This window comes from Eimeria necatrix, genomic scaffold (genome assembly GCF_000499385.1).
Source record: "Eimeria necatrix Houghton genomic scaffold, Enh_scaff287, whole genome shotgun sequence".
Lineage (NCBI taxonomy): Eukaryota > Apicomplexa > Conoidasida > Eucoccidiorida > Eimeriidae > Eimeria > Eimeria necatrix.
The window spans coordinates 1,624-15,543 of record NW_013653421.1 but is presented as its reverse complement, the minus strand read 5'-3'; the positions used below and the strand labels follow the sequence as shown (position 1 = coordinate 15,543).

The 13,920-nt window shown below is 56.0% G+C and overlaps 2 protein-coding genes across 2 annotated transcripts; both read left to right on the top strand.

Moving 5' to 3' along the window:
• Positions 1-4,318: 4,318 nt before the first annotated feature.
• ENH_00039050 (glycerophosphoryl diester phosphodiesterase family domain containing protein, putative) lies at positions 4,319-6,400 on the top strand (the record flags this gene model as incomplete). Its single annotated transcript, XM_013580636.1, has 1 exon — positions 4,319-6,400. The coding sequence occupies one exon, from the start codon at positions 4,319-4,321 to the stop codon at positions 6,398-6,400; it is 2,082 nt and encodes a 693-aa protein (XP_013436090.1).
• A 638-nt stretch (positions 6,401-7,038) lies between these two features.
• ENH_00039040 (hypothetical protein) lies at positions 7,039-13,434 on the top strand (the record flags this gene model as incomplete). The annotated part of the gene is made up of 10 exons (XM_013580635.1): positions 7,039-7,143; positions 7,410-7,598; positions 8,103-8,180; positions 8,342-8,669; positions 8,795-8,944; positions 10,725-11,363; positions 11,492-11,737; positions 11,963-12,223; positions 12,626-12,754; positions 13,070-13,434. The coding sequence occupies 10 exons, from the start codon at positions 7,039-7,041 to the stop codon at positions 13,432-13,434; spliced, it is 2,490 nt and encodes an 829-aa protein (XP_013436089.1).
• Between the last annotated feature and the right edge of the window lie 486 nt (positions 13,435-13,920).

Genomic DNA, 13,920 nt, shown 5'->3' with positions numbered 1-13,920 from the left:
GGCAGGGAATCAAGTTGAATGAAAGCAGCTGTCTGTATGTGCAGCGGGGAAGATCCTCCAGCGTACACAGACAATACAGGAACATGCGCAGATCCCTATGCTGCGGCGCTTGTTAGCTTGATGAGCGACTAGGCGCAGAGCATCTATTGTGAAATTGCGACGGAATGTAGGGATGACGCGACTCTCGTCTCTTCCATTAAGCCCTCTGGTATGGAAGCTAGCGCAAACCATGTAACGTAAGTTCAAAAAAGTAATTGCACTGAAGGCCTTATTTGGGTGACGAACGCAGCTGCTAATGTACTACGTAACAGGGGTAGCTTGCTTGCGAAAGCTTGCCAAAAGTTGCCATATATTATCTGTTGATCTCGTGTACCAAACGACCGGGCAAAAGGCTAACAAATAACGCAGATTTTCGCATTCAAAGCTCAGGATATTCTTGAGCTAGTGGCAAGCTTACGTACAGCGAACGACATGCGTGTTTGTGATGGCCGCAGCCGTCAGGTGTAGCACAAATACGATGAGTACGAGAACACAAAGCCCGCCTTGAATGCCCACGGTAGGACGCATTTGCAGGATCAGTGTGGAACTCACATGCAGGGGAATATGACGCCGTCAATGTCATTGTTCAGTGAATGCCTTCAGCTGCATAATCCTGTATAAGGGAGAGGCAAACATGTTGCGAATACTTTGAACAAACTAGAAGTCCTCGGTTTCTCTCCTTTTTCTTTACAAAGTTTTGAAATGCACCAGCACGGGCTTGCAACTGAGCGACTCACATTCTAGCCAATTGACCAATACCCACCTCATTCGCTGGTTATGTTAGAAGTCCTCTCTGTTTATACGAATAGGTACAACAGTATGCCATCGGCCCTCGGCCTAGGTTCACACTATAGCTGCAATGTCATGAGAAGTTTTGTCTTCAAAGTCAAGCCTGTTTTATGGTGCGTCCTGCATATTGCGGCACTCGTAGGATGCGACGCGTAGTCATGGGACGTTTTTCGCCCTTGCTGGCAAATTCGTTCATCAACTTCCTGTTCTGCAGAGTGGAAATAGCGTCAAGAATTATGTGCTGATTTTTGGTTTTCTGCTATCATTGCCCCTGGACCGTTTACAAATTACACTGTGTGCAAAAAGTACCAAGAACACGTTTTCATTAACGTCGGCTTCGGTGCTTCGTCACGAAAAGGCCTGCAAAGCAATTTTAGGGAGCCTGGCGCGCCGCTTAGGGAGAAAAAATTGCAAATCATGCATCTGTGCCGCTTTCAGCAGACGCGAAAACTGGGGAGCGCATGAACATGGCAGCTTGCGTAAGCAATTACAGCCTTCCAGTGATCGATCACTAGACGCAGATGGAAGTTCACCATGTGAGCAATGATAGCAGTATCTTCGAGTATCTCGAAGACCCATCGGGATCTACGGCTTGCTCGGCCGCACAATTACAGAGCTCTTTTCACCTTCTATTCAGTGAACTTGAAACTGAAGCACTCACCATCTCAGTTTACGCTGGCGGCCTAAGACCGTTGAATCGATTAAACATTTTTTCATTTGCGCAATTCAATGCATTTCCAGCAACATACAGGGATCCCTTCAGCCGCCTAAACAGAAGCGTTTCTTCACGAAGCGCGCCATATTTTTAAAAATATGTACGCTTGTATTCGTTATTATGCGCAACCTGCGCTAATCTTCTTGGTAGTTCGAACTCTACTGGGAAAACAAACTAAAATGCAGCTTGAATGAGATGCGCTCAGGGAATTTCCTGTTTGCTCGGACTCTTAAGGTGACAGTGTAAGAAGGTTTTAGACGTCTTTACCTCCAGAAACATCCATGTTTAGTATGACAAGGACTCAGGCAAGCAGAGGAAAGTATTTCATAATTTTTGAGACACAGCCGGTATTTATGCGTAAAGATCTTGGCCTTCAGTCGTCTACTGTATGAATGCAAACGGAAATTGTACATATTTTTTGCCATAAGCATCAAAATAATTGTGCTAGCTGAACTTGCTGACAACCTGTACACGCCTTCTAGCTGAGAGAAATAACAAAACTGAATTTCTGTTCCGTTGAAGAACTGGCTCCCGGCCGGCAGCTCCAAACGTGGCCTAAGAAGCAAACCACGTTTCTCTGAGAAGCACTGCTGCATGCAGACTGCCATTACATTGAACATACTAAAACCATTCTTCAAAAAAAGCAATGTGTCGCAAACGTGCCGCAGGTCTTCGAGCACTGCACGCCAGCCACTGGCTCTGGCGCGCTGCCACGAAATCTGGCAAAGACATAGGGTATAACCAGCAGCCGGAGGGTTACTGTAGAGGTCCTAAAGGTGTTTTAATGATGCATTTTATGGGCCTTGCGCATGTACTCATTCTCTTGCAGCTTGGCTGAACTCGCTTGGAGCGATTAGGTCCATTTGCGCTACCCTCGTGTCCCTTGGTAGCTGCAGGCCCTTGAGCTCTCGCAAATGTGAAACCAGTTGGAAGGCTCAGCTAGCTATAAGTCACCTTTAAAGGACAGAATTGGAAAACTCTTATAACATTAGTTTTTTTGCAAGACAGCGTAAAATTCCCGCTACGGGACTAGACTAGCATATGACGGTTCTGAATAGAACTGCTACGAAATGGCCTCAAAGTGTCCAATACAGTAGCTGCAAGGGTAAGACTGGCTTTTGGGAGAAGAGTCAAGTGAAGTCCTTTCGTTTTTGAACTCCAGAAATAGTGGTGAAGCCAGCATTGAAGCCATAAGATGAATTGCTTGGAAGCTCAAATAGGCACCTTTGGCATTTTCAGGAGAAGTCAGTGCATGGGGAAATCTAACTCACAAAATTACACGCAAGTAAATAACTGTTCATATTAGCAGTACGCATGCGTTCAGCAAGCTGCTTCCCTGCTTCAATTAAGTGATGAACTAGAGCTCTCGCGGCTCCATATGCTTGCGACCTACATGCTGGGAATGCTGTAATTAAAATAAAGTGAACTAATTAAAAGAGTTCATGCTCCATCCAATGACGAGGCTTGCAGGACACCTCGTCAAGTTAGGTTTGGGTTTATTGTGGTGTTGCCTTTTTCAACCTTCCGAAACTGCAAGTGTGAGTGCGGCGCAGTGGAATGAAATGGAGCCACACTATCCACTTATGGAGCATGCAATGTAATCAGAAGGCAGCAACAGAACAGAAAAAGAGCAGCACTTTGCAGCTCTTAGTTACAATCCAGCTCTGTGTGTGCTGCACAGCAGCACTACATGCGCCACAGCCACACGGCAGCTTCCAGGAGCTCAGCAGCACTGTGGAGCCACACAGAGAGCCCTCGGGCAGCAGCGAATACGCAAAATTCTGCTGTGCAGCAAACGCATGCAGTGGATCACGGCGAAACTGCTGGTGTATCCCGCGGCCGCCGAGCCAGCCACGTTACACAGAGGCGCGGCCACTCTCCCTGGCCCCTACTATTGGCTCTGGCGCTGAAACCTCTGCAAATATATTTATTTGGGACTTTTGAATGAGACAAGGGAGCGGCGAGACTGCGAGAAAGCCTCTCAAGCCCTCGCCGGGGCACTTGCTGTTCAGGATCGCAGCCACGGGGCCCCAGAGGGCCGCCGAGAAAACTGCAAAGAAATAGAGCCTATAAGATAACACAACTTTCACAAGCTTTTAGACAACACAGCTTTCACCAGTGTTGCTGGGGCTCGACTGAAAGTTGCTGGGGGGCCCCGGTGCTGCTCAGCAGATCTAGAGTGCTAGGAGGCCCCAGTGGACACCTGCTGCTGCATGCAGAATGCCTGTCGTTTAAATTGAATTAACTCGCGTTTAACACGGATTTGGTGTTTTTTGCGACGATAAGACACAGATATTTTGGTGTCCCTGCCGCAAGAAGAGCGCGAACACAGCAGCAGCAACAGCAGGAGCTGCAGCAGCAACAGGTATCAATGAAATAGAGCAGATAGCTACTTCTTCGAGGGAAACATGCACAGGTTCAGGTCCACGTACACTGAAATGAACTATTTTTCCTTTTAAAGACATGGAACATCTACAAAAGCCGCCAGAACATCTCGGCGGTTGCAGTTACCACCGGTCTACTGCGGCAGCAGCCCTTGGTGCTGCAGCAGTCGCAGCAGCAAGATAAGCTTTACGAGGTGAGTAGAGCTGCTGCCACTACAGCGGGCAGCAGCACGATATCCGCTAGCAGAGGTTCCTCTGGATCTGCCACACCTGAAAGGTACGCGGCGCAGCAGCAACGCGGTGCAGCAGCAGCAGCAAGCAGCAGCGGCAGCAGCGACAAGAGCAGCAGACGGATCCTCGCAGCAGCAGCAGCTTCGGAACGGAACACGTTATGTCCCACGAGCTCTTGTCTCCGCAGGACGCTGCGGCCTCTGCTGCAGCAGCTCGCAGCAGCCCGTGGGCTCCTCCCCGGCTCGTTGTTGACCCGGTGCAGCAGCAGCAGCAGCTGCAGCGGCGGCAGCAGCAGCGGCAGCAGGAGCAGGCGCTGCTGCCCAGGCAGCCCCTCCCATTTGCAGTGCGGGCCCTGCGCTGGTGGTACGAGCTGCCCCTCTGCCCCTGCAGGAGGCGAGAAGAGAGGGCGCTGCTGCTGCAGCAGCAGCAGCAGCAGCAGCAGCGGGGCCCGTTTGGCTTGCCGTACAGCGCGCTGTGGCAGGCAGCTGACCGAGCGCTGCTCTGGCTGGTTTGCTGCAGCCTCTTTGCTGCTGCTCTCTTTGCCATTTGCTGCTTCGGGGAATATGCGACTCTCCAGAGATATATCTTTGAAGAAACTGACATGGTTCTAAGTGTGGGGCCCGGGGTCTGGCTGCTGCTGCTGCTGCTGCAGTCGCTCTACGCGCTGCTGCTGCTGGCCGCGGGCCGCCGGCTGCAGAAGCAGGGGCTGCAGCCGCGCCTGGGAGGGGCCCATTGGCTGCTGCTGTGTCTTGTGCTTGCTGCTGTTGCTGCTGCTGCTGCTGCTGTGGCGCAGCTTTCCCCGCAGCACTTCTGGGGGGTGCGGCTGTGGCTGCAGCTGCACCTGCCGCTGCTGCATGCTGCTGCTGTTCCTGCTGCTACGATCGCCTTCTGCTGCGTCCTCAAAGCAGCAGCAGCAGCGCTGCCTCCTGCTGCAGTGGCTGCAGACATGGAAGCCCCTGCTGTTGCCCACGAGGTCCCGCTGCTGCTGCACGGGGCTTCTCCTGCAGCAGGAAGCAGCAGCAGCAGCAGCAGCAGCAGCAGCGCGCCGCCAGCAGCGCCAGCAGTGGGGCTGCTGCCGGGCTTCTCTTTTTCTGCAGCGCAGCAGCAACCCCCGAGGGCCATAGGCAGCCTTCATAGCGTCCACAGCAGCAGCAGCAGCAGCAGCAGCAGCAGCATTCGGTATAGCCGCAGCAGCGAGGGCTGCCCCTTGTCCCTCAAGTGCATGCGCGTCTGGCTTGCAATTCTGCTGTCTGCTGCTCTGTGGCTGCTGCTGCTGCTGTGTCCTTTCCTGGGGCCTGGAGGCTTCGGCTCTCCCTGCATTTTCAAGCAGCCGCCGCTGCAGCAGGGGGGACTGGCAGCGCTCTACAGCAGCAGCAGCAGCAGCAGCAGCAGCAGCAGCATAGGCAACTGCTTTGATAGCAGCGCGAGAAGGAGCGAGCCAGAGGGCTGGGAAGGTCCTTCGACGACAGCAGAAGGGCCTGCACCGCGTCAGAGCAGCAGCAGCAGCAACAACAGCAGCAGCAGCAGCAACAACAACAGCAGCAGCAGCAGCAGCAGGGAAGGTAGCCTTACTGAGTCCAGCTGGAGGGGCGGCAACAGCAGCAACAGCAGCCGAAGCAACACCACCGCCATCAGCAGCAGAAGGCTAGGTGAGGCAGGGCCTTCAAATTCTGCTGTTGCTGCAGCAAAACTAACTGTGCGTGCAGCAGCAGCTGCTGCTGCAGAACCAGAAGTCGCTGCACCGGCAGTTGCTGCTGCTGCTGCTGCTGCTGCTGCTGCGCCTGTGGAAAAAGCAACAGCTGCAAGGCCGGCTGTTGCTCATGAACAGCCTGACGGTCTTAGTGGAGCTGTGGCCCCAGCAGCAGAGTTCAAAGCAGCAGCAGCAGCACCACTAGCAGCAGCAGCAGCAGCATCAATTGCATCAGCAACGGAAGAGGCACGAGCAGCAGCACCAGAAGCACCTACAGCAGCAGCAGCAGCAGCAGCAGGAGAGGCACCGGCAACAGCAACAGTCCCAACAGCAGCAGACTCAGAAGAGGCGGCACCAGCGGCAGCTGCAGTCGCAGCCACAGCAACTGACCCAGCAGCAGATGCTGCTCCAACAGCAGCAACAGCAGCAGCGCCAGCTGCAGCAGCAGCAGAGATGGCTAGCAGCTACAGCAGCGAGTCTTGGCTGCCTCCCCGCCCCATGCTGATGGGAATAAAGGGCCTTCCTCTTTTACGGCCCGAAAACACTATGTAGGTGACCCCTACGCTGCTTCTGCTGCTGCTGCTGCTGCTGCTGCTGCTCCTGTTGCTGCTGCTGCTGCGTGCGCTGCTCTCCCTGCTGCTTGTGGTGTTGCTTGTACTGTCTTCCGTTGCTTCTGTTTCTGCTGCGGCTTCCGCCAGTCTTCTTGCTGTTGTAGCTGCTGCTACTGCGTCCGCTAATGCTGTTTCTGCTGCTGCTCCCGTAGTTCTTGCCGCTGCAGCAACCGCCGCTGCTGCTGCTGCTGCTGCTGCAGCAAAGGCGTATCCAGGGTTTCTGCTGCGTCCTTAGGGAGTCCTTCCGGGCAGCTCGAGAGGCGGGCGCTGCTGCTTTTGCTACTGACGTTCACATAGCAGCTAGCCACACATTATTCTTGTTTGTGAGCTGCAGCAGCAGCAGCAGCAGCAGCTGCCGCTTCTGCCGTTGTTGCTGCTGCTAAGGCCTGCGCTGCTGCTGCCGCTGCTACTGCTGCTGCTGTTTCAGCTGTGCCTCAAACGGACACAGCAGCGATTCTCTTACTTCAGGGAAACTGGCTGTGGCTGACGCTTGCTGACTCTGCATACTAGCTGCTGCTGCTGCTGCTGCTGCTGCTGCTGCTGCTGCTGCTGCTGCAGAGCGACAGCACATTTGCGCGCATGACGGACGCCTCTCGCGTGTTTCCTGCTGCTGCCACAGCCCCTGTTGATCTCTTTGCCTGGACAGACATTGTGGCGCTTAATCCGGGGGCCTGGTGGATCGAGGTGACACTGCTGCTGCTGCTGCTGCTGCTGTTGCTGCTGCTGCTGTTGCTGCTGCTGCTGCAGCTGCTGCTGCTGCAGCTGCTGCTGCTGCAGCTGCTGCTGCTGCAGCTGCTGCTGCGAGTTTGCGTTCTTTGACCCTCGCTGCTGTCGCTTCGATTCCTGCCGTTCGCCTCTTTTTGACCCACATCCCTTGCAGATGGCGCTGCTGCTGGCTTTCACCAGTTTTGCTGCCGCTGCTGTTGCTGCTGCTGCTGCTGCTGCTGCAGCGAGACATATATGGCACCGTCTCCTCCATCGACGTGGCAACTCGCGAGACCATTGCAGAGCAGCGTGCGTCCAGACACGAGCAGCCGCAGCAGCCGCAGCAGCAGCAGCAGCAGCAGCAGCATCTAGCGCAGCAGCAGCCGCGAGCAGCCACCGCAGCAGCAGCAGCAGCAGCAGCAGCAGGCCGCCGCGTGTGCTGCGCGTGCGTCTCAGGCGTTGCTGCTTTGAAGGAGCTGCTGGCCTCCAGCGTTTGCGAAAAAGTTCCAATTTTAATTTCTCTTTTTTGTCCTTCTTGTTCTTTAAATGCTTTCGACTGCGGCTCGAATTGCCCTTCGCTCTTATTTGCTGCTTTCCAAGACGCCCACGCGCAGCAGCTGCTCTGGTGGAGCGGCGCAATGAGGTCACACCTGCTGCTGCTGCTGCTGCTGCTGCTGCTGCTGCTGCTGCTGCTGCTGCTGCGGATGCGGCTGCGGCTGCTTTTCTGGTTTCCATTGATCCTGCTGCTGCTGCTGCTGCTGCTGCTGCTTGCTGGGTCCCGGCGAGGGCTAGTTCTGCTGCTCGTGCTGCTGCTCGAGTTGCTTCTGCCCCTAGCGTTGCGCTTGCTACCGCAGCCGTGGCTGCTGCCTCTGCTGCTGCTGCTGCTGCTGCTGCTGAAGCGCATGCAGCAGCTAACTGCTTCTCTTTGTGCTGCAGAGAGGAAGTGCGGAAATCTCTTCCGGAGGCGAAGTTGGTCACGGAGATCGATCCCTCATTTGAAGACGATCCCAGCAAGAGTGGGGAGAACTGTTTGCTGCTGCTGCTGCTGCGGCTGCTGCTGCTGTGGCTGCTGCTGCTGCTTTATTGGATGCTCCCAATGCTTTTGTCGCCGTCGCTGCTGCTGCTGCTGCTGCTGCTGCTGCTGCTGCTGCTGTTTGGTGTTGATGCCACCTTTACGCTCCCCTCGAACAGCAGCAGCCACATCAGAAGCAGGGTGCCTGCCAGGACTGCTGCTGCCTCTGCAGCAGCAGAAGCAGCAGCAGCTGCTGCGGCCGTTTCTGCTGCTGCTCATGCTTCACTTCTTGCTGCTGATGGAGTTGCTGCTGCAGTGACAGATATAGTGAGCGCTCCATGGACAGATCTAGAGGCCTCACGCGTTCGAGACCTGGCGCAGAAGGGTAAGCAGCACAGCTGCGCTAGTAGCAGCAGCAGTAGCAAAAGCAGCAGCAGCAGCAGCAGCAGCAGCAGCAGCAGCAAAAGGCAGAGTTGCGTCAGCTGCTTTGCAAGCCTTCGCGTGCTGCTGGGGTGCTCAGCAGCAGCGCGGCGAACAGCAGGCTGGTCTGCGCCTGCGTGCACGCGCACAGTGCTGCAGCTGCTGCTGCTGCTGCTGCTGCTGCTGCTGCTGCTGCAGGATACCACGTCCACTGTTCTGCTGCTGCTGCACCCTGGCAGCTGTCCTACTTGTGGTGCAGCGGAGTCCACTCTGTGGGCAGCGAGGCGCTGCATGCGCTGGGGGCCCTCGAGGCCCCCCTGTACCACTTGAACTGGCAGCAGTACACGAGTGAGCTGCTGCTGCTGCTGCTGCTGCTGCTGCTGCTGCTGCTGCGTACCCCTATCAGTAGCACTAGAGCGACTGCTGCTGCTGTTTGCTGCTGTTGCTGTTGCTGCTGTTCTTTTGCTACTTTCTCCTGTTACTAGGGCTACTGTTGCTGTTGCTGCTGCGTTTTTTAACGCTGCTGCCGTTCGCTGGTGTTGCTGCTGCTGCTGCTGCTGCTGCTGCAGCAAGCGGCGCTGTGGCTGCGAGCAGCTGTGCTGCTGCTGCACATGTCCTGTCTGCTTCTGTCTCTGTCATAAAAGTATTTCTTTTTCTCTTTTGGGCTCGCAGTTCGTTTTCTTTATCACTTTGCTGCTGCAAGTGGTTTCCGTGGTGTCTCCTCTGCTGCTTGACTAAAGAGCAGCTCCTCTGGGCTGCTGCTGCTGCTGCTGCTGTTGCTGCTGCTGTTGCGGCTGCTGTTGTTGCTGCTGCTGCTGCTGCTGCTGCCTGTCTCCTTTTTGCTTTTGTTTGTGTCTCCATAGGGCCCCCATTTGCCTCTATTTTCAGTGCCCATCTCCTTAGCTCCTTTCTGGCCCTGCGTTAAGTCTCATGCTGCTGCTGCTGCTGCTGCTGCTGTGCTGCTGCTGCTGCTGCTGCTGTGCTGCTGCTGCTGCTGCTTCAGTTCTTGTTGCTTGTCTCGACCTCGTTGCCGTCGCTCTTGCTTCGGTGTTTGCGGGGTGGCTGCTGTGGCAGCGGAGGGCCAGGCCCCCAGTGACTCCAGAGTGATCCGCTGCTGCTGCTGCTGTTGCTGCTGCTGCTGCTGCCGTTGCTGCTGCTGCTGCTGCGCAGCCAGCAGCACCACCAGCACAACTCTTAGCAGCTGCTGCTGTCCACCCCACAGCCTCAGGGCCTCAGCAGCCACTCACAGATTCTACATTGGCAACAGTGGCAGCCAGCACCCGCAAACTGCAGCAGCAGCAGCAACAAGCAGCAGCTAGCTGCATCTAGCTGCTGCAGCAAGCAGCAGCAAGCTGCTGCTTACTGCTGCTTGCTGCTTAGAGCAGGAGCAGCAATCACTGCAGTAAGTTGCTGCAGCAAGATGCTGCAGCAGGCATCTGCAGTGAGCAACGGCAAACTGCCGCAGCAATTAGCAGCAGCAAGCAGCAGCAGGCTATCAACAAGCAGCAGCAGGCTGCTGCTGCACGCAGCAGCAGCAAGCGGCAGCAGCAAGCAGCAGCAAGCTGCTGCTGCTTTCCTTAGAGAGCAGCAGCTTGGCTCTGGAAAGGCTCATCTACTTCTGGTGTACAGACAGCTCCGATCCTTCCAGTTTTCAGTTTAGGGGAAATGACTCATTTAAAGAACGAAGCAGCAAATCAACAACTGTTTGGGTTTTAGGGTTTAGGGTTTAGGGTTTAGGGTTTGGGGTTTGGGGTTTAGGGTTTACAAACACTGTCGGTGTGGGACAGCCCTGAGGCCCACGAGACGCCAGTCGTCCGCGGCGAGTTGTTTCGCCAAACTAGGGTTTAGGGTTTAGGGTTTAGGGTCTGGGGTTTAGGGTTTAGGGTTTCGAGGCGCGAACAACGCAAAAAAACTCTATGCAGACTTGCTGCTGCTGCTGCTGCTGCTGCCCGAGACCGCCAGTAGGGGCCCCTTGCCCCACCGGTGTGCAGCAGCAGCAGCAGCAGCAGCAGCAGCAGCTGAAGCCGCGCAATGCAAGATAACTAATACTTTATATTACACAACAGAAGCAAAGGAAAAGAATTGGGGTTTAGACACTAGGGCCTAGGGTTTGGGGTTTAGGGTTTAGGGTTTGGGGTTCCTTCCCCCCTGGAGACACCCCGAGGCCCTCCCCAAGCAGCAGCAGCGGCAGCAGCAGCAGTTAACAGCAGCAGCAGCTACAAGTGTCTCTGCTGCAGCGACAAACTCAATACACAACTCTGCTGCACTGGCAGCAGCAGCAGCAGCAGCAGCGGCGGCAGCAGCAGCAGAAGGAAGCCACAAGGGGTGGAGACAGCCACAGCAGAGACAGCCTTTACAGACTCAGCAGCAGCAAAGGCTGCAGCAGCAGAAGCAGCTGCAGCAGTAGCAGCTGCAGCAGCAGTAGCAGCTGCAGCAGCAGTAGCAGCAGCGGTAACAGCAGCGACAGTAGCAGCAGCAGCAGCAACAGCAGCAGCAGCAGCAGCAGCAGCAGCGGGCCGCCGCGCTGCGATAAGAAAGGGGAACACGGCGAACTTCTGGCTGCAGCGGCAGCAGCAAGAGCAGCTGCAGCAGGAGATACCCTTGCGGCATCGCCAGCAGCAACAAGCGCAGCAGCAGCAGCAGCAACAGCAGCAGCAGCAGAATGAAGCAAAGGATTGCCGGCACTGCCTTGCCGGCAGCTTTGCTGCTGCTGCTGCTGCTGCTTCCAGGCGCGTCATTGGCGAAGACACTGGGGCGACGAATATGGGTAATGCGGCCTGTGGCTTCCTTTGCTGTTGCTGCTGCTGCTGCTGCTGCTGCTGCTGCTGCTGCTGCTGCTGCTGCTGCTTCTCGCTTTGAAGGGCAGCTCTGCATGTGTCTCATGCGGGCTGTGAGAACGCGTCTTTTGTGGGGTGCTGCTGCATTACCTCCTCGGTGCGGTGCTGCTGCTGCTGTTGCTGCTGCTGCTGCTGTTGCTGCTGCTGCTGTTGCTGCTGCTGCTGCTGCTGCAGGTAGCGTCGGGCCCCATAAGCATTGGAGGCGGCACAGGGCTGCAGTCTGTCTCCGTGGGTGCAACGGTGAGTATTTGTGCTGCTGCTGCTGCTCTTGCTGTTTCTGCTGCTGCTGCTGCTGCTGCTGTTGAAGGCTTCTGCTGCTGCATCGCTCGCTGCTGCTGCTAAGCTGTGCGTACACTTCAGGTGCCGCTGCAGCTGCCTTTCGGTGTCTCGGCATTTGCCCGCTTAAATGCTGAGTTGCCCGTTGACCAGCAGCAGCAGCAGCAGGAGCAGCAATGGCAGCAGCAACGACAGCTGCAGCAGCAGCAGCAACAGCAGCAGCAGCTGCAACAGCAGCAGCAGCAGCAGAAAGGCGGCGCGACGGTGCCAGAGGAGGAGGGGAAGCAGCTGCTGCCCTCGTTTGCAAGCCACCGAAAAGATCTGCGGCTGCAGCAGCTCCAACAGCTGCAGCAGCAGCTGCAGCAGCAACTGCAGCAGCAGCTGCAGCAGCTGCAGCAGGGCGTTAGCGGCGTGGAGCTGCTCTTGGGTGTACAGACACCTCTTCCTGTTAGTGAGGGGGCTCTGAGGTGTCTCGGCACCTTCAGCAAAGGCAAATCTAAACTTACCTTCGCGGGTAAGTCGCTGCTGCTGTTGCTGCTGCTGCTGCTGCTGCTGCTGCTGCGCTTGCTGCTGCTCTTGCTGCTGCTGCTCTTGCTGCTGCGGCTCTTGCCGTTGCTGCGCTTGCGTTTGAGGCTCTTGCTTTTGCTGCTCTTGCTGTTGCTTGTCTTGCTGTTGCTATTTTTTGGTGGTGCTCTTGCTGCAGCAGCTGCTGCTGTTGCTGCTGCTGCTGCTGAAGCTGTTACCGCTGCTGCTGCTGCACTTGGTCCTGCTGCTGGTTGTGGCGTGCGGCTCCCGGTGCCTTTGCAGCCTTTGTGCTGCTGCTTCTTCAAGACCGCGAAAACCCTCTCCTGCTACAATTGCTGCTGCTGCTGCTGCTGCTGCTGCTGCTGCTGCTGCTGCTGCTGCTGCTGCTCAGCTTCCCGAGGCAGCAGCGAGTTGGCCGTCAGCACATGGGGCCTCCGGCTTTTGGGTTTTGCTTCTCGCGCTTGCTGGAGTTTGAAGAGCAGCAAAGCAGCTGTGGAAACAGCTCATGACTTCGAGAAGGGTCCGCTGCTGCTGCTGCTGCTGCTGCTGCTGCTGCTGCTGCTGCTGCTGATCCTGTTGCTGCTGGTGGTGCTGTTGCTGCTGGGCGTGTTGCCGCTGCTGGCCCGCTGCAGCCAGGGCTTGTGTGCCCTGATGGGCTGATGCTTGCATTTGCAGCAGCAGCTCCAACTGCTGCTGCTGCAGCTGCTGCAGCTGCTGCAGCTGCTGCAGCTGCTGCAGCTGCTGCAGCACGAGCTGTTTGTTGAAGTCAAGGAGGCTTCTGCTGCAGCACCCAGCCGGCTGCTGCTGCTGCTGCTCTGTGTTGCTGCTGCTGCAGGGGAAGCGTCTATGCGAGTTGCTGCTGCTGCTCTCACAGGAGCAGCAGGAGACACAGCAGTTCCGACGCTGCTGGGCTTTGAAGTTGCTGCTCGAGGTCCGCTGCTGCTGCGGGCGGGCAGCAGAGCTGAGAGTGAGAAAGCGGCAGCAGCAGCAGCAGCAGCTGCTGCTGCTGCTGCTGCGCATGCTGCGGACGCGGGGAGAGCGAAGGCGCAGCAGCAAGCGGACCTGGCAGAAAGCAGCAGCAGCAGCAGCAGCAGCAGCAGCGGCGAAAAAGCTGCTGATGTGTCTTTGGGCTTTTCTTTGGGCTTTGGCGCCAAGGGCCAGCTGCTGCTGGAGCCGAAGTTTCATTTAAAAGAAAAGTGAGACAAGTGTGGGGCCCCGAGCTGAGGTGTACGTACACCCCGTTAGGGGGCCCCTCAGCTGCCAGCAGCTCAGGTGTCTGTACACCCCAGCTGCAGCAGCTGCCTCTAGCCCCCTGGAGCGCGAGAGGAGCAGAAGAAGATAAATTTAGATTTAATTAAATGATAAGAGACAAATAAGTTTGGAAGAAGTAGTCTGCGGCGTTCGGGTGTACGTACACCGGAGGCCGCATACACCGCAGCAGCTTTCCGCCCTTTGCTTCTCCACTTCTGTTTTTTGTTTCTTTTTCTCCTTTTAAGTGCAATAAGGCCCTTTTGTTGATTCCATTTAATCCATTTTACTTATATTTAACCAATTAGAACAATCTGCATGCGCTTTTTTGTCCATTTGTGCATTTCTGTTCAAGTGGCTTTTTCTGCGTGCAGCTGTACGTACACCTCAGCTGTGTAAGTGTGACTTTTGCGTTCATTTATTTTCATCTTTCCACTG